A 19,728-nucleotide genomic window follows, 5' to 3' on the forward strand; every position below is an offset into this window, starting at 1 on the left:
CCTAGTGATGTTTTCACTCGTGTGTGATGTTGTAAATTGTACAAATTGTTGTTTTCTTTAACCTAGAACGGTCCCTTCATAATTAAATACTATTTTTAGGAGCAGTTCCTCTCAACAGATGTTTTTCACAGTAGCCCAAACAGGAAAAACTAAGCACCTTTTTAGTTTTTATGACAACTGAAGGTTTACACACGCTGCAGCATGACACGTCACCACTAGATGTCACCAAATTCTACACACTGCACCTTTAAAGACAAGGGTGTCGAAAGTCAGGTGAACCTCCTGAGACAAAGGGTGCATAGCGAGTGCATGATCATGTCGTGTGTGATCAAAGAGCCTGCATGCTGTGCAGTGAACAGCGCTCCCCTGAAGTTTTTCCACTCCATCACCGTCAGCATCTCCACCCACTAAGGGTGTGTTTGTGAGATCAAAGACACCGTGTTGGACCTCCAAGGCTCCTTTGCTCCGATGTTGGTGTAACAACATCAGCACAATCAATTCTTTCACCTCGCCTGCATTCAGGGGAAATAACAAAAGAGTGGAAAACCCATAGTGTATTGACAAGTGCAGGCTGTGAAATGGAAATATTTCTGATGCAATGCCCCTGATGCTCTCATCTTATTTCACCCACGTGATCAAATCACTATTGTGGGACCCAGTTGGTCGAGTGGCATCTATCTGGATCTGTTCCTTGTCTGCCGTCCCTCCTCCTGCAGCGTAGAGAACCAAATCAGAAGATCACAAGACACAGCTCCACAGTGGTATCTTCAGAACATGTTTCTACAAACATTCATCAAATAAACCACCCGACTCCATCTTATTCAACACCCTTGTCGGATTCTGAAGGATCCGATGTCTGCACAATTGGACCGGGACTGAGCTAGCAGCAGTGTTCAGGTGAAGAGGAGGCGTAACAGGCAAAGGTAGAATGTAGAGCAGGGGTCTTCAACGTTTTTCAGGCCAAGGACCCCCAAACTGGTGGAGAGATGGAGAAGGAACCCCTACTATATATATTGTATAAAATAGTGTTTTATATTAAACTGGGCCTAGTGCCATATATAAACATAGCTACCCTGTTATTGTGCATTCAATACTAAGCTATTCAAATATTACACAGGTTTATATATTCATGTTTTTTATTTAAACATGTGCAAGGTACATGGTGGCCATGCCACTGCCATTGATAAACATACACCTTGCATACAACACTGAGCTATTAAAGTAATTCACAGATTCATGTATTTATATATGATATTTATATTTTTATTTTAAGCATACATGTAGAAGAGACAGTGAATCCTCAAGCCATCTGTGATGGGTAGCACACAACTTATCTAATCTTGGACAGATGGAGGTTGTCAGGCAGAGGGTCATATCAGCCTCACAATATGTCGGATGCATGTTAATGTGTATTTAAAGACATTCAAATTTGTGGGAAAAAAATTGGTTCGAAAATTAAAAAAAAATTATGAAAAATTCAAAAAATGTTCTAATCAACCAAAGATTTTGCGACCCACCTGCAGTACCTCTGCGGACCTCTGATGTAGAGTATACATTTTTCACGTCTTTGTTTACTTCACATCGACACCGGCATCAAAATCTCTCTTGACACCTCCGTCGCTGTCTTCCAGGTATAGGGCACTGCTTTTTTATTCGGAGATTTTTTTCCTTTCTTTCTGTTTCGTTTTAGAATCGTCTTCAACGAACTCATCTGCTCGCGGTGAATCCTGCTGAGGATATTTTTTCTGCGTCCTCACATCGACACTCGGACATCCTGCTGCCTTTTCACTTTGGGGCTGCCCAGAGAAAGTCCACAGGAAGTCGCCAGGCTTTCACTACGACATTTGAGTTCTCATATAAAGCCCCTCTGAAAGCATCCACCTCAGTACGTTATTTACATATCCTAAAGAAGGTTCTAAGGGTTATTTATCACGCTGTGGGGGTTATTGAGGAGGTTCTCTGGACGGTTTAGTCTGTTTTAGTTGTCAATTGAAAGATTAGACCCTTTAGGTCGTTCTAATGATTGTTGAAGATGTTATGTGGATTGTTTTGGAAGGTTCTATTAGTCATTGAGAAGGTTCTAATGGCCGTTTAGAGGGTTATGGGTGTTGCAGTGGTTAGGGAGGAGGTTCTTCATGTCCTCTTGGGGTTTGTTTCGGTCTTTCAGAGGTTCCACATGTCATTGATAGGGTTCTTCTGTAGTTTCAGAGAGGGTTACATGCTCATTGACTTGGTTCTAGTCATTGTGTTGAATGTTACAGGTCTTGCTGGGGTGTTGTTGTGGCCACTGGGGACACCACTACATCATTGTGATGATTAATAATAAGGGGAGAACTTTCTTTGACACTTCTTTCAAAGTGCTCTGTGACAAATGGGACAAATAAGCCTCATAACACTGTGTTCATGTTTTCAGTTTGACTGAAGGTGTAAACTTTTCAGAGCAATTTGAAAATAAATACAGGTTCAAGTTAAAATGTCTTCTTCTTCTTCGCTCTTCGGGATTTCACTCAAAAGCTATTTTACCCTCAGGGCTAAATGGTGATGTGCTTTTCATCTCGTTTATTAGCGATACCTTGAATCAAAACACTTCATGTGAGCTGTGCTGCATGAACTTTGTCACACACTGATATTTATTTGGTCTCCTTTCTTTGACTTTGTTCAACAGACATTATCAAAAGATTCTTCATGTATTTTGACTGGTTATTTTTCCCCTGGTATCAAAATGGTCACAGAGGCTGAAGTATACACGACCAGAGCTTTGGCACAGCTCTGACCTGATATAATAAATATGTTGTTGACCCCACCGGAACAACAAGGCCCCTTCAGTGACATTTTCCCCTCTGACATTCAAACTTTACTCTACTCAAACTGGTGGGAGGTGGATGTGAAAATTCCCTTTGTGCCGTGCGCATTTAATCCTCATCTCTTTTCTTTCATCTATCACGGCCACCACAATAAAACGCCCCCGAGCACGACTGTCATTAACGAAACACATTATTTGTTTTCACAGTGGAACTGAGTCCTCAGCTGCGCGGATTGGCACAGCGCTGAGAGCGTTGAGTCATTCGGAGGCGAGTCGGGCGACAGAGAAAATGAGGCGATGTGAGGAGATGTCTCTGCAGGCAGGCTCGCTCATGTGTGGAAGGTTTCAAATTGAGCCGTACCTGGTTCTAGCGTCGGGGATGTTGACACAAATCCGCATTAACCAAAGTAAACATGAATTTCTCACGTCTTCGGTACAAAGACTCTTGGATTGTCAGCTACAGCCTCATATGAGATACCACTGCCTGCTGCAACTATCGGCTGCTGCCTCCAATGTAGAGACAGCGACAACAGAATTAATAAGATCAATGATGAAATACAGCCAAATGTTTCTGTAGCTACTCTCATGCCTGTATATGGGTAGAGGGCAGGTTATAACGCAGAATGGTGAAATCCCAGACTGTACATAATTCCTTTCACCATCCAGAAATGTATCTAAAATATCCTGGATACAAATGTTTTCATCTCGCACTAAAAACATAGTTTTGAGTCGAAGTCTGCACATTAGTGATCGAGACGAACGATCAGCCGATCCCAAGTCAGTCTCAGCTGTCAATCATGAAGTTTCACTCTAGTTTCTCTAGCATCAAATAATAAAGCTGTTTACGGACATGACCTCTGGAGAAAGTCTGGACAATAGGGTCCAGGCTTTCTCAGGGGAAGGGCTCTGTTTGCCTTTCTCATATGAAGAACAGAGCAGGAGATTCTCCGCTTAGACGCGTTCACAATAACACAGAAATCTCTGCAGTGTTCAGGTGAGTGGGGGTGCAGCAAGTAAAGGGAGGATGTCACCAAAAGCTCTCAGATCTTTAAAGGTGCTTTATTGCACCACATTTTTATTTCTTTTAGATTTTTGTATTCTTTCGTGTTTTTCAGTGTTGCATCTGTTGTGTGTAACAAGTTCTCACTCAGGGTCTGGATGAAAAAACTCTGGAGAGCGTCTGGAGCCTCTCACTCTGACATTATCGTTCTCAGGTACATTCCCTCCAGAGAATGTCAGGAGATTTTCCAAAGTTCAGAGCAAGCGGTTGCATGTTTAATTTAAACCATACATGTTAGAAACATGGTCTCTCGAATATACATCAGTGTGATACGTATGACCCAAATAGACAGGAAACATCTTTGAGAGGATTTTATTTGACATGTGCCATATAACGCAGCCAGCCACCTGGGTGGGTATAATCAAAAGGAAATGTTATCTTGCTAATGTTTTGCGGTTTATATTTGCCATTTTAAATAAGAGTACTAGCAAGCTGACATTTGCTTATTTACAAGGCCAATGACTGCAGTCTGACGAAGGAAAACGATGCGGACAATAAAGACAACATTTCATTCTGTGGAAACTTGTATAAATTCTGTAAAACTTCTATTTAACATTCACAGCAATCGTACAGTTAATTATTAAGCTAATTCACTCTGGACCAAATGGGTGGACTCATCACACTGCTAGCATAGCTACATGGTTGAGAAAGATACTGTTCCGATTATAACTGTACATCTGAAAGTATTAAATATAAAACCGTTATTGAAAAACAGTGAATGTTGTAATCTGAGTCGTCGTCACAGTCAAAGTGCTTTTCACTTTCCAACCATATTTATCTTGGTTTCATGCGAGGCGCCAAAATACATTTTATTTGCAAAAAACTACTAAAGTACTTTGAAATAAAAATACTTGATTGCAGTAAAAGTAAAGGTATAATCAGCCTCTAATGGCAATAACCTGAAAGATTTGAAACTCCTACAAATTCATTTGTACATATACCATATACATTCATACACCCTGCTTTCAGCCGGGTGAGTCCACATAGTACAAACACATATGGGCAGATATGGTACTCGTGTGTATGCACACCCACTGAAGATGAATAAACACATGTTGGACCATGGGAACAGAAACTGGTCTGCAGTTTAATTGCAGAGACAAAAGGCCTGTCCAATACAATCAGTGATCACATTATCAACTATGCAACAATAAAGAGTCACAAATAAACATCTGCTTCTTACATTAAAACACACAACATAAGCTATGTAAGCCAGGGTACTAGTATTTAAAATAATATACAGCAAGTGTCTGTGATGTTTTTGTTACCGACATGTCTGTACAATACAAAGGCCTTTGGTTGCTCGGCTACTGGGATAAACAGGTTCAAATCTTGTGTTGCTTCACATGATATTATATGCAGCTGAAGTTCCAAGGCACATAGACAAAAGTAACAGAGCAGAAAAGTACATATTCATGTCTGCAGGGTGCGGTCTGTTTTTGAACATTTTTCTGAATGACAATACTGCAAATCACGAACCACAGTTGGTTAATATAAAAGGTGAAGCCTGTGAGTCTCCCAGAAAACATAACATCATAGAACAAAGTCGAAAAAATTCTTAACCTCTATTTCATCAGGGGTTAAAATGATGACAATTGAACCAATGTCAGAATGTAAAGACAACGTTGGCTCAACATGCATTCAATTTTTTTTAGGTGCAACATAAACATCATTTTAACACCTGTCATGTAAGAAGTTGTCCCACACCTGTCGTCTGGCACAAGTACAAATTAAAAAAACTCAACCACTGTAGTTCCAGGAATATTTTGAATCCATTTTTTCAAATTAGACTCAGCAAAACATTATCCCACTCGTGCCTTCCTTTCCTCATGCACACACACGGGGGTGGGTGCGATCATACCCAACAAAACCAAAATTTAAGTGCTGATTTTACATGCCAATATTAAAGCACTCTTTCAGTACCATGGATAGTTCCACTTGGACAATTATACATTTAAAAATGTCAATTTGCTAAATAAACAGTACTCATGTCGCAGCACTTTACCTAGTTATAATTTCAAAATAATCGCACACCCTGCATGACAGCACACTTTCAGAAACAAGGGTACGTTATGAGCAGCTCACCTCAAATTTGTCAGAATTATAATCTGTATTGTGGAAAACATACATTTTATTTATTTAACACCGTTTGTGCTGCCGATCATGACCTTATTGGTTGCATTTCTTGTTGCTAAACACAAAGACAAACCACTGTACAACTTCAACATTATTTCGTACTTTTGTTTTTCTGAGCGTTTATCTAGCAAAAGAGGTCGCAAGAGACAAGTGATGCATACCACAAATACACAGAGTTTAATATTGAACGGTGCATCCTCTGGAGTGCACGTTTTAGCCCTTCGCAAATTAACTAATGCTTCAAGAAAAAGAAAAAGAAAAGGAACACACCAAACTCAGCAACAGAGAGGTTTCCCATGCCCCCTGCTTCTGCCTCTCGACTGCAGAGTGGCAGGAATCAGCCAGATACCCACACAAACAGCCTTTTTACATTTGGCTCTGAGCTGAACCAAGCAAGTTGAGATCGGTGTCAACCCAGATAATCACGTCGTTTTCCAGAACACGGCACGACCTCATTTCAGAGACGTATTCAGGTCTCCATTTCATGAAAATGAGAGAGACATGGCAGTGACCGCAGGCACCGTGTCATCGCCACGGCTGTCCTTTTTAGAGCTACATTTACACTGGTTTTGACACAAACCGTCTTATTAACATCTATTAAACATCAGGACGTACATTAGGTCAGTTAGTTATGTCCAAACAGCCAGTGGCAGTGACAGACATCGTGTGTCTTCCTCAGTATGGTTCAGTTCACTTCAGCTCAGTTCAGCTTGGATGGTTTAAATGTGTGTCAGCCCATATTCTTCACCAGCCCATGCACGCAAATGAAAGAGAGAGAAAGAGAGAGAGAGAGAGAGAGATAGAGCACAATTAACAATTAAGTAATGATAAGTGATTCACGGTTTAATGTTACACTTATAAAACCTGCCTGCAACCACGATGCTCACTACAAAAAGAGCTCTGATCACAGAAAGGATCGTACACAATGTCAGATATCAACACATTAATTAATTGTTTTGAAAGTCATGGATCTGGTGGAATTTAAGACAAGTACACGTCAAGAAATCATCTACTTCCTGGAAACATACTGTACAAATGTTGTGTTGGGGTGTAATTCATCATTTTTGGTGGAACGGCCGGAGGAAGGAAATCAAACAAAGCTAAAAAACTCAGTAAGTTTAAAAATATGTATTAATACATCGTTTATGAGAGGTACAGAAAACACTGACAGGGTTGGAGAGCCGATTAAGAACATAAGAGAAGAAGAGTTCCGCGATGTAGTGGACGGTTGGACACTGGGGGAAGAATGGAGTTGTGTTTGTCGTTTCTGTTTGATGATTTCATAGAGAATAGTGGTAGGAAGAGAAAAGCATGTTGCTTCTTCCTTCTCAGACTGAAAATGAGATGTTGATCGATGTTAAATTATTTTGCTGAATATTTATGTTTTTTACCACTTATGTTGCTGTCTATCTCTTTTTTCATCTAATTTCCATCTAATTTCATTTAAAGCAGTACATTGTAATACTGCGGTTCCAGGGTCAGTGAGTTGAATTGAATCCAGACCTGTGAGTTGTTGGTTTCCCTCACAGAAAGCCTTTGGTCTTGGACTGCTTCACACATTTACAGTTTGGCTTGAACGATGTACTGGGACTCTGAGTGAATGTGACACTGCAGGATAAGGAGGACGGCCTTATTACTTTGCAGTTGTGTGACAAATCTCCCAGCAACCGTGTGTGTCTCCATCATGGAGTCCCTGTGCACAAACAGCCACATAGCTCAAACTGAAGCTTGTATCTGCCGTTGACGTGGGCTCAGTCAATCAGCATTAATGGAGTGATAAGGTTTCCAAATTCAGATTATTGTGACACGCTCTTTTGTTGCTGCTCCTTTGTATCAGGTACTGGGAATCTGAAGCTTAAAGCAATCAGCACACTTAAGCCAACTGTTTTTTTAAGAAAGCTAAATAACCAGTAAGTTCAATTTGTAGAAACTGATATACCAGATGTAAAATGGTGCAACTTAAAGGGATAGTTAACCCCAAGAATGAAGATTCACTCATTATCTGTTCAGGTGGGTGACGTGTTTGACTCCAGAAAAACACTTTTGGAGATTCAAGGGTAAACAGCGTTTCAACCAAAACCAATATAATTAAATTAAATGGCGACCACTTCTTCAAATGTAAAAAAAACAACAGTATACTGCTTGTGTGCTGTCATACAAGTGTCATTTACACCGTGTTTTGAGCCTAAATGTCCGCTGTTATTCTCCAGTAACTTCAGCTATCGATAGTTATCGCGATACTTCCGAGTTCTCGCGAGAGTCCAGCAGCTAGTGGACTCAAACTCTTCGCCCTCGACTCGATCTGCATAGCGGTGAGTAGATAATGAATGAATGTTCAGCAATCGGAGTACAGAGCTACAGTAGAAAGGTCCAAGCACTCAGCCAGAGAGTCAGTGTCAGCTGTCAATCATGACATGTCAGGATGTTTTTGTAGCATCAATCACGTAGAAAGAGCTGCTTTTAACCTGATTCCTCCTGTAGACATTGTTATGTGAGTTACAGCTCTGCTAACCTGTGTACGATAAACATTAAGATAGACGTTAACAAGGAAGCCAGAGTTACAAGAGAGATTGAGAGCATTGTTGTAGTACCTTGTTTCTATGTTCAGTCACATAAATGATATGGCCTCAGGTAGTAGCTAAAGTAACCAAACTTCCCCTGTCTGTCTGTGTGTTTGTTAGTTGGTTTGTATGTTTGCTTGTTGGCAGAATTACACAAAAACAACAGGAAGAATCGGGGAAGAACCCATTCAGTTTTCGTGTTGTCCCGGATCAGATGGCGAATCCAGGATTTTTTCACTGCTCATCCAGTTCACTGAATGCCGTGTAAGATGCATTGAGTCGAATTCCTGTTAACACAATGCTTTTTGTGTTATTTGCTTAGTAACAATGACACTGAACTGCCATGTGTTGGTTATAGTTTTCACTGGTATCCATAGAAACTAACGTCACTGGGTCCCCTAGCAATGACTGCATGTGCTCTGTATGTTGCTTCTGACATCCCAGTGACCTGATTTAGCATGTTGTGTATTCATGTTTTACCAGTGTTTGTCATTTATGAATGCTCTGTATACATATTAAAGCATAACAAAACATTATATTCATAAATTAGTAAATTGCATGTCTCTTGTACTGGATTATCAACTGGGCAAACCGGGAACTGTTCATACTGGATTTTAATAGCCAGCTTTAAAATCCAGTATGAACAGATGCATGTCCTGTTTAGCTAATCTTACTGACCAACCTTGTAAAAGCAGCCCTCACCCACATCTATACTTTAAAGAAATGTAATCCTCTTTTGTTCCTATTGTGCAAATCTAGAGCGTACTTTAGTTAATTTATTTTAAAGCGGTAGCACATGCACAAGGTCACCCTCAAAGGTATCAGATTCCAATTGATAGGTCGACAGACGAAAGAGTGAAAGAGAAGTTTGAGCATGAGAGAGAGAACTGGACTCCACTTGTGGGTTTGTCCATAACAGCAGCTGATTTTATGAGGTCTGACCGTCCGATTGGACGGTAAAAACTTTATGGACGATAGCGTCCGACAGTAGAAATCTCTTTTATGTTTTATGATTCTTTTTGTGGTTCATTATAAAAATGTGGCAGGACAAACAACAATATGGTGGTCATTGTTGCCCAACCATCATTGCAGTTATATTGTTTTGAGAAAACTAATTATATAATTATATTGAGAACAAAATGCAATAAAAATAGATTATATTTGTGTTTCGGTGTATAGCTCTCTGAGCCACACATCTCCATCTCTTCTGTGCATCTGCAATCCTGCAGCCCACTCAAACTTTGTCTTCTCTGTGTCGTGCTCTCATTAGATATGATGAGAACTCAAGCTCTGCACTTCTTCCCTGTGCTTCTCTTCTTCACCCTCTCCCCCTTTGACAAAGTGATACATTTTCCTGTCGTTAAACTCTGAAAATATTACAGAAATATTACACTGTCAAAACACAAAACTTTACAAGAAGAAATGGGCTCTTCTTAGCTGCATCTCTGGCACAGAAACCAGGCTGCAGTGACGTACAACATACCCACGATGGATTCCGCAAACACAGTTTCAAAGCCGCTCTTGACACATATCACAACAATGCAGAATTTTACAGCAGGGTTTGCCTTCGAGATTGGTTTGGGCTTGGGCATGAAGTTCTTTCCCTCAGAGGTTGACAAGAAGAAAAAAAACCATTTCCTATTTACAAAGTCAAGCTGTTCTGAAGTACGCAAGGTCGGAGCGGCTCCCAAGATGTTTTCCCATCCTTCCACGTAATCAATAATCCACGATGTTAAATTCAAGCAGTTACAGATCAATGCAGCTGTTTCCACTCAGAGGTTGACAGGGAAAAGAGCATCCTTCCTTTGAGGGTGAATAAGATTTGTTTTGACAGTTTTACCATTTTGTTGCACTGTCGATTATGCGAGACCAGACGAGTCAGCTGGATGGAGTAAGACACGACCATGAAAGAAGTCATCTTTGAGTTTTGGCTGCTGATTTTCATCTTTCAAAATCTCGGGAGAGTTACAGTGCCGTCGAAATGTTTGTCCCACTTCTCCAACAGTCCTTCCACATTCAGAGAAATCAATGCTCGACCTTGAAAGCTCTGGAAATGTCCATCACTGCTCACATTTTCTCCAGTGGGTCCACTCTCCGATCGAAGGTCTTCTTTTGATTTGGGTTCTGTCTGCATGTTTTTTCTAGTAACGTGATAGTAGTCCCAGGCTGGTGAGCGAGAGCTGCAGTCTTGTTTGTGTTTGATTTGTCTACAGTGTTGGCAATAATTTGTCATATCATACATTTGCTTCAGCTCAGGGCTAATCAGCTCAAGTGTCCCCATTAGCCCAAATATCAAGCGTTTGATCTGGAGTCAGTGTACTTTCCCCGACCTTTTAGAAAACCCTTAAGAAATTGTTTATTTTTTTCACTCACTTTGCTCATGTGTCAGTGTCCATGAGCAGCAGCTATTACATCATCCTCCCGCCCCAGCGCCATTGAGCCGAGGTCACTAGCAGTGCACGGGTAGCCCATCGTCCCCAAGCACCGCCGCTCAGTCTCTCTGGCCTCCCTCGATGTGACTGCTACCATTTTATCCTCAGATGCTGGTCTGCAGTTCGGAATGGAGCAGGGCGGCGTTGTGAGTCTCCAAGTTGGCGTTGTGCACAGCATCGATGACCATCCGGCTCCTGTCCGCCCGGCTGTCACTGCGCTCGATCTCGTCCAGGCCCGTCACCTTTTTCAGACACAGGACTTTCTGAAAGCTCTTCTTGAAGTTGTCCGACAGGAAGGCATACAGAATGGGGTTGGCGCAGCTGTTGGCGTAGCCCAGGACCACCACGAAGTCGAAGGTGCTCTTCACAGCAGAGGTGGGGCTGATGGAGCTGGTGACGGAGGTGACGTTGAAAATGTAGAACGGCAGCCAGCAGAGCACGAACACCGCCACCACAATGGACACCATCCTTGTCACCTTACGCTCGGAGCGCTTGCGCTTGGTGGAGCCCACTCTCATGCCAGACGACTTCACCTGGTAAGAGGACGGACTGTTAGTGGGGTCATCTTGAGGGAATAGGAACATTTTAGAGTATACTCCTATTTGTTTTTAACTCAGATGAAAGGTCTATACATCTGTAATATCTCGCAACCAGGACTTAGTTTACATTTACCTTAGTTTAGCTTAGGATAAAATAAAACAAATCAGTTCCCAAACTCTAAAGCAAAGACAGTTAGGGTTAGGGGTAGGACTGCTCAATTAATCGAAATATAATCGTGATTACGATTATTGGGTCAAACGATCTCCAAACTACTATAATCGAGTTGAAACGATTATTTGGCATTTTTATCGAAAGAGACGCGCATTCGCAATTCAGTCCTTCCCCTAAAGCATTCATTCATTCTTCGAATCCGACGAGCAGCAGCACCACACAGTGTAGCGGCCGCGCAGCGTCCACTCTACAGCGCGCAGCTGAGGTCTGCTCACACCGGACCTGTGCGGATCAGCTCGCGATTCTCCCCTTTTTGTTGTATGGAACCCGTTCAATGTCGGGGTTCGTGGGTAAATGATGATGGTCCTCATAGCCCCCCCCCACCCCTCTCTTTCTCTCTCTCTCTCTCTCTCTCTCTCTCTCTCTCTCTGTGTACTTGTAGTGGGGGGGGCAGATGGGGACATTTAATATTGAGAGGAAATTTCAAAGTTCTCAGTTACAAAGTGTTTTTATGGAGAGTGTTAATGTTGCCATCATTAAGAGTTTGAATAACCAGGCACCGATATCCTGCATGGTTTCACGGAGGAATGAGACACGCAGCCGTAATCGGTGTTTACCGGAACCGGAAGTGGCTGGTACTTCCGGTTAGTCATTATAAAAAATAAGGGCACATATTAATAATCGTTTGAATAATCGTGATTTTGTTTTTGTCCAAAATAATTGTGATTATGATTTTTTCCATAATCGAGCAGCCCTTAGGGGTTTCCCAAAGAAAGATTCTGTCACTTTATGTACTTCTTATCACTCTGTATATCTTGCACCAAATGTTATCAGCACAAGATGGCAGCACTTTTTTTGGCTTAATTTAAAAATGTTAAGGTAAGTAGAGATGCATCATGCATCTTTACAACAATCATTGGTTAGATTTTTAAACCAACCAGTATCCAGATCCAATATTACTGCAGCAACAGTAATCTTGGGCAAAAGAAAAATTGCACTTTATCTAAGTTTTCACGATTCAAAATGATTTAAATAGCCAAAACATTTTATTTGTCAGATTTTTGTTTATTATTCTAGTGCCATAGCCAGTTCCGAATTAATGTTATTGAATCTACAGGACAGAAGAAAAGCAAAACCAAGACAAAAACATAGTTCCATTACAATACCACACATGCAGTCTCACCTTGATTATAATGAGCAGGTAGCACATACATATGACCACGAGGGGCATGAAGAAACCAATGAAGAAGGTGTAGAATATGAAGGCTGTGTAATAGATGTCCTGGGGCTCCGGCCACACGATGCCACATACCGGCACCTTGTCCAGGCCACTGAAGATCATAGTTGGCAGAATAACCAACAGCGACACAACCCACACGGTCAGGTTAATTAGCTTGGCCACACGGGGCTTCCGCCATTTGGTAGATTTAATGGGGTGGACCACAGCCAAGTATCGATCGATGCTCATCACCATCAGACAGAAGATGCTGGTGAACTGATTGAGAGAGTCTGGGAAGGGGCAGGGGAGGAGAGGAGGGAACAAGGTGAGTTGAGGTTATGTCACATATATCACATGCTGAGCAATTACTTAAGCTATAAAAAGAAACAAGAATAGATTACATGGAGATAAAAAACTGCCTCGAGCTATAGTTAATAGCACTTTCATATCTATCTGTTAAAAACGAAGCAACAACAATGAACTGGCTCTCTTAAATCTTGGGCCCTCACATCTAGAGATGACTGTAGCTAGTTTTTTTCATCAGTATCAGTAATTGGTTTTCGTGGTCCACACAGCACAAGCGGGCTCTATACCTCCTTCTTGGGCCACGTAGGCCGTGTCTTCTGAAGGAGGAGAACCCTGAATTGGGACACGGCTGTGGTTTAGAAATAACCACTTAGCGTATTCACTTTTTTACGATTGTTGTTTTTTTTAGGTGTTAAAACACAATGGGATACAGTGCATTCATTAGTGAGCTCTTAAAGTGTCTGTATCGTATTTTTAACCTTTTACACTGTAGAAGCCAGCTAGAGGTTTTGCCCTGCTTCCAGCCTGCTCCTTATTAAGCAGCCTTCTGACTGTAGTTGCATACTTGCAATAGATATGTGAGTGGTATAAACATTACATCTAACTTTCACCAAAAAACTATTTAAAAAAAAAACATCTCAACATTTGTTTAATTTTGACACTCAGACTGAGTTTAACATCTAAAAGGTAAAGATGTTTTTTTTGAAATTGCAACTAAAGCAGGGAGGGATATCAGGGTAATTTCCCTCTTGAGGAACCTGACGGTGCGTTTCTGTCGAGTAAAACTGCTGCTTCTTTACAGAGTGTACCAATAACCTTCTGTTCCACACCCACCTACAGTCATGATCACTCGGCAAAGAGCCTCTCCAAAGGGCCAGTGCACCAGCGCAAGCTGCAGGGCGATGAACGGCAAGCTCATCATGCACAAAACATCTGCGACTGCCAGGTTCAGGATGTAGATGTTGGTCACCGTCTTCATTTTGGCATAGCGCAGGATTACATAGATGACCAGCGCGTTGCCACAGAGCCCCACCGAGCACACCATGAAGTAGATGAAGGTGATGACCACGGAGCTGGTCTTGTCCTGGTGACGCTCTCTGGTCCCTGAGATGTTCATGTCCAGGTCAGACTCATTCCCTTGGATGTAGCTGTCGTACAGGAGGGGCTCGGGGATGGAGGTGTTCGGGGGGGTCGAGAGGAAGGGCCACTGATCCATGGCCATGATGGCTGACAAGGTTTTGGGAAATCGAAGGGTCGTAAGTATCACTAAAAGTTGACAGGTAGTGTGTGATCAGAGAGGAGTTCAGAGACGGTAGCTAATAATGGGTTCTGGGTTGGACATTGATTTTAATTCACAGGGTGGTGAAAATAAGGGTTCAGGAATTTATGTGTTAAGTTCCAGGATAAGCAAGGGGTTCTGGGTATTTCAGATCTTTAAGTATAGGGCTCTGGGTTTTTGGACGACTGAGGATTAGGAACCACAATTATCACAGCCCAGCTGGAAGGAGATGGTTGTAGACCGAGATGGATCTAGGGAAAGAGAGAACAGAGTGAAAAACAGTAAGTATGGCAGAGAAATGTAGAGTATGTACTTATACCACTTCAATTCCTTATAATAATCCTTTAAGATTCATGGCCAGAGTTCCAAGGTTCCTTAACTCAACTCTGTTCACAGCCTATTCTTTCTCTACAGAATAGCTCACATATTTCCTATAGATGTTTACTTCTCTCCATGGTTATACTCAACAATGCAACACACCAAGAAATACATGGAAGAAACGGCTGAATCCATCCATCTATCCATTTTCTGCAGAGCAGGCCTTAGGCAGAATTTGATTTGTGGGGCCCCCCCACTGCCACATTTACAATCCTTGATCAATCACACGCTGTAAATCGAACACAACAACTGACCATTTTATTAGTTGTAGCTGTGTTGCTTTTACCAATGCCCGCCTTTATGCTTCTAGGTTTTTAATCTTCTGACTTGTGAGAGAGATGGTGAAAAAGATCCTAAATTTACCAAATCAGCCTTTTATTACTCTTGCTCTACCCCCGCAGTTGTAACAAAAATACAAGTAGATGGAATTAAAAATTGCTCTTTTAAAAAAAAAGATCCAATGGCTTTGCTTAAAGACAGTGCTTTGGTTGTTATGGTTATAATAAATCCAGAATGACTAAAACACTGAGTTCAGTGAAAGCAGTGAACTGATGGAGACATTCGAATAATTGTGGCAGGAAGCAGATGTGAGGAGGAGTCAGGCTTTTGTGTTAGGTGCCCGACCAACATGTTTCAAATAATCAACGACTCTTCCTTTGAAAATAATAATAGTAATGTTGTAACCCAGGATATTTTCTGTAGTTGACCCAGTGGAGTCCACTTTGGTCATTTTTACATGATGCGTCTATTTACTGAAAATCAAACAGAATCCAACTTGCCTAGCTCAAAGGTTTTTACCTGTGGTCAACCCACAGAGTTTCAGATCAATTACTCCGGGCAGGTAGATGTGTCTTTGATGTATTTGACAGCAAGCTAGTGAGTGTTGGCTCACACCAATGGCAGCCGCGACAGCATCAATTACGTCAGAACTGGAGAGATTTCTTCATTGAAATAGTGCAAAGATCAACACTGGAGGCTTTGGAAAATAGGTTTTCTCTCTTCTCCTGCCAGGGTTCAGAAAACAGTAATAGACAGGTAGGTGGTCCAATCAGCTGTCAAGTAATTGGTAAATCCTCCTGTGCCTGGTCAACCAAAACACGAAGGATCCCTGAGCCAGTCGCCATCAGGAAACTTTACGTTATCGAACATCATCCCAAACACTCACAACCTTTGAATCGTGAAACTGACCTGCGTTGATTTTGATCCAAAGACAATATCTACTTTTACAAAAACATCCGGGTGTGGGTGCCTGGAAAACTCACCACAATGTTTACTTACGAGAAAAATTCTTGGAAGTCTCATTAGGTCTTCTACTCTTTTCTTGCTCGTTACTCTGACCAGACAATAAATTCCCCTCCCAGTGCAACACTGACCCCAAGTTGTCCAGTATGGCGTGAGCACATGTGAGTATGCATGCCTCCCCCCACGCATGCATACATTCAAACTGGTGAACCTGAGCGAATGAACGACCAGGGCACCTCGCTGCCAAAGACAAATGTTTATTTAATCGATCTTGGGAACAAACAGCTCTGACACTGTGGAGGGATCACTCACTCTTCCCCTGCAGTGACAGCAGCTGGCCCACAGTCGGGCAGCGGTCCAGTTCTTGCTTTCATAATTTACCTGACGTGGGACTGACACATGTGGGCTCACTTGGGTCAGTCCACCTTGTGCCAATGACGGCTGTGGGGATAAGAGGTCGGGTACAAGTAGCAGTTGATGACGTGGGTTAGCCAGGGTTTCCCTTTATCCTTTTATAAATCAGAATGTTTCACTCATTATATACATTAAATAATCATGTATTTCCTTAAATTCATTGTTCATTTATTTCGCATTAATTCTTGATAATATATCGATAAATAATCATTGCAAATGCTCAATCGTATAAACACGAATGTAACCAAAGGTATCACCAGAGCAGAATGTGGTGTATTCTAATTTTCTGTTATATAAATCAAAACCCCTGAGAGGTGTTCAGTTCAGTTTTAGACAATAAAATAACCATCAGATTATCAGATTAATCACTGATTGAGTTTGTTAGCCAGTTGTAGCGTTAAGAGAAATACATATCGCATTAATAACCTGCAGATCCACGAGTGATCATTCGCCTCTGATACGGTTTGTTCATTTTTCACATTGTGCATTTGACTCACTGGCTGAAGGAACGTCTGAGATGGAAGTTTTTCTATTGGTGAATCACTGATGCTCAAATTTGGTCTGAGAGAGTGAGATTTTGTGGCTTTATGTTCCTCTAATTGATGTTTTTACACTTGTATGAGTATTATCGGATCAACAAAGCTCACCCTCGTATAAAGAAAATGGACTTTTTATCAAATGAGCCTATTATTATAATTTTTGATCGTTAGTGTTGCTCTTCCGGTTGATTTGGCAACACCTAGTGATTACAGTAAGTGCAGGGATCATGGGCAACAATGTAGACTGATTTGAATGAATAGAATTGAAAGAATCACACATAACTCACATAAAATTGGTCTGATTGCATAAAAACAAATCATGACTGATCATTTCAGTACAAAACACTGAAATCCCTATAAATAATTGCCTAATGACCTTTACTAACAGGTATCTGTGGAGCCGGCACATGCTGCGGGCTTGTGAGTGTGTTTGAGAGTGAGAGAGCTACAGAGGGGAAAGCAATGAAAACGAAACGCACCCACATGTTTGATGGAAAATGAATTCGGAGTGATAACTATTTGTTCGCAGGCAATGAAGGATATTTCCTCCAAATTGAAAAAACAAAGCTCTTATCGCCTGATAACCATGCACACGTCTCTCCATGGGAATAACACCTGCTTCAATTGTGTTTTTATGCTGAGATGAAGAACACACCTGCCCTCTTAAACCATAAATCCTGAAATGTGCAAAAAAAAACGCATTTTGAGTGAAGTACTTATCTTCTGTTTAAGTGCGTTTAAATACACACAAAAAACCGTGTTATTTCACAATAGATTCCATGAAAAAACAACTTTTATCAGCTTAGATAAAACAAGATTGTGTCAGTGCGCACAAGCAAACCAGAGTCCTCACTGAAATGCCAATGGATGAAGACGGATTCATGGAGCAGCATAAAAACCAGCGCAGTGGATCATTTTTCAAATAATTTTTTTTGTCGTCAACAGCATCACTTACTTTTTGAACACGTCCTCCTCAAATCGCGTACATGGTGGCGACACGTCCCTCAACATAGAGTGTGGAGTCCAGCCAAACCGCATCCCGCTCCAGCCTCTCCATCCACCTGCTCGCGTTCCGACGCCCCCTCACCGGAGCTGCTGCTGACACAACTATATCTCGTCAGGTCGTTTTTTTTGCATAAATCCCAGAAACATCCCGAGTCGGTTAACTGAAACTTCTTAATGATTTATTAATTAAAAAAAAAAAAAGTGCACTGCGTGCGTCCAACATGAGCGTCTTGGCACCGAAACCACCGCGACGAGACAGACGGAGCGGCAGGACGCGCGACTGTGCCGCAGACGGAGAGAGGGAAGAAGAGAGGGAGAGAGAGAGGGGGGGAGAGAGAGAGAGGGAGAGAGAGAGAGTCGAGCGCGTCACCCTCACCGTGTGTGCGTCGGTGTCTGACAGTTTGCGGATTTTGAGTCAAGCCCATGATTTGGCTTCCAGTTCCATCATGACAGACTGTAACATTTACTTTGCTGCAAACATGTGCTCCACACCAGAGCTTCTCAGATGCACCTAGATAACCCACATCAGTAAAGTGTTAAAGCACAGACCAGAATTTCTCACTGGTCCTACAATTTTCGCATTGGGAAATTTTACAGAGAAGGCAACTTGCAGGAAAACCAAAAATCCCACCTCAGGCTGTCCACCACAATGATGCTCCTGGCTCTTCCCAGTTCCATCCGCTCCCACTGCTGTTGTTGTCCAGGGCCTTACGAGTGCAGATCAGTCATCGATGCGCATCCGACGTCAGACGGGGATGAGATGGCACCTGGAACAGATGGAGAAAGTCAATCTAACCTTCTTCCAGTCTTATATATAACAATATATATACAGGAGGAGCTTTGGAAGCCAGTGCAGATGGCGGGTATCGTCTGCGACCTCTCTCAGTGGAAAGCTGCGTGAGAAAATGTCCCGTACTTGGTCTCAACATAGCAACACGAAAGTGCTGCTATTATTAATACCGGCTGTTGTCCAATAAAGATTAATACATCTATTTATGTGCAACGTGATAGGAGGCTGCTGAGAGGAGGAAGCATGAGGACAGAGGTTGAGAGAGAGGGTTTGTGAAATGTTCATGTCTTGAGTTATTCAAAACAGAAATCCCCCATCCATGTATCCCTGTGTCAGGTCAGGAGGGTTTGTGGTTCACATTTGTGTTCCCTGCAGTTTGAGGTCAGTGAGTTGTCTGGGTGAGTTCACCTCTCATTCACACTGACAACAGCGTCCAAGCCGGATGTTTTTCTGTTCATTTTGAAACGATCAACAAGTGCAGAATGTAGGGAGAAGCACCGCAGGAATTGTTTGACATTTTAATAATTGCTCTTACCTCACTTTCTTTCTGAGAAGTAAATAAGAAAACCCGCTGTCACAAATGTCCCATAATTATGACGTGCAGGCCACTGTACAGCCATGTGAGCCCACACTAAAGTCTCTGTTAAAAATTCTCCCAGTTTGGATCAATACAGCACAGACGCAATAGTTCACCCACTGCCAGTTTGACCCAGTGTCAGCTCAATAACCCATCGGGTTCATAACCCATTCTAACATGTGGTTGTGTTGACCCAACACCACAAGTTGAGTTCCGACCGAACCCAAACCCCCCCAGAAACTCTGGTCCTTTCCGTCATTTACCGTAAAGCTTCAC

At 42.0% G+C, this 19,728-nt stretch overlaps 1 protein-coding gene across 2 annotated transcripts; it reads right to left on the reverse strand.

The window, feature by feature from the left end:
- Window positions 1-4,159: 4,159 nt before the first annotated feature.
- Window positions 4,160-18,451, reverse strand: LOC133027600 (somatostatin receptor type 2-like). 2 transcript variants are annotated; one of them, XM_061094647.1, is made up of 4 exons: window positions 18,036-18,451; window positions 14,063-14,758; window positions 12,887-13,212; window positions 4,160-11,525 (listed from the first exon to the last, which is right to left on the reverse strand). In XM_061094647.1, exons 2-4 carry the CDS (start codon window positions 14,448-14,450, stop codon window positions 11,097-11,099), a joined length of 1,143 nt encoding a protein of 380 aa, XP_060950630.1. In that variant the 5' UTR covers window positions 14,451-14,758; window positions 18,036-18,451; the 3' UTR covers window positions 4,160-11,096. The 2 variants fall into 2 exon arrangements, with proteins under 2 accessions (XP_060950630.1, XP_060950631.1); XM_061094648.1 differs by lacking the exon at window positions 18,036-18,451 and adding an exon at window positions 16,164-16,636.
- Between the last annotated feature and the right edge of the window lie 1,277 nt (window positions 18,452-19,728).

This window comes from Limanda limanda, chromosome 21 (genome assembly GCF_963576545.1).
Source record: "Limanda limanda chromosome 21, fLimLim1.1, whole genome shotgun sequence".
Lineage (NCBI taxonomy): Eukaryota > Metazoa > Chordata > Actinopteri > Pleuronectiformes > Pleuronectidae > Limanda > Limanda limanda.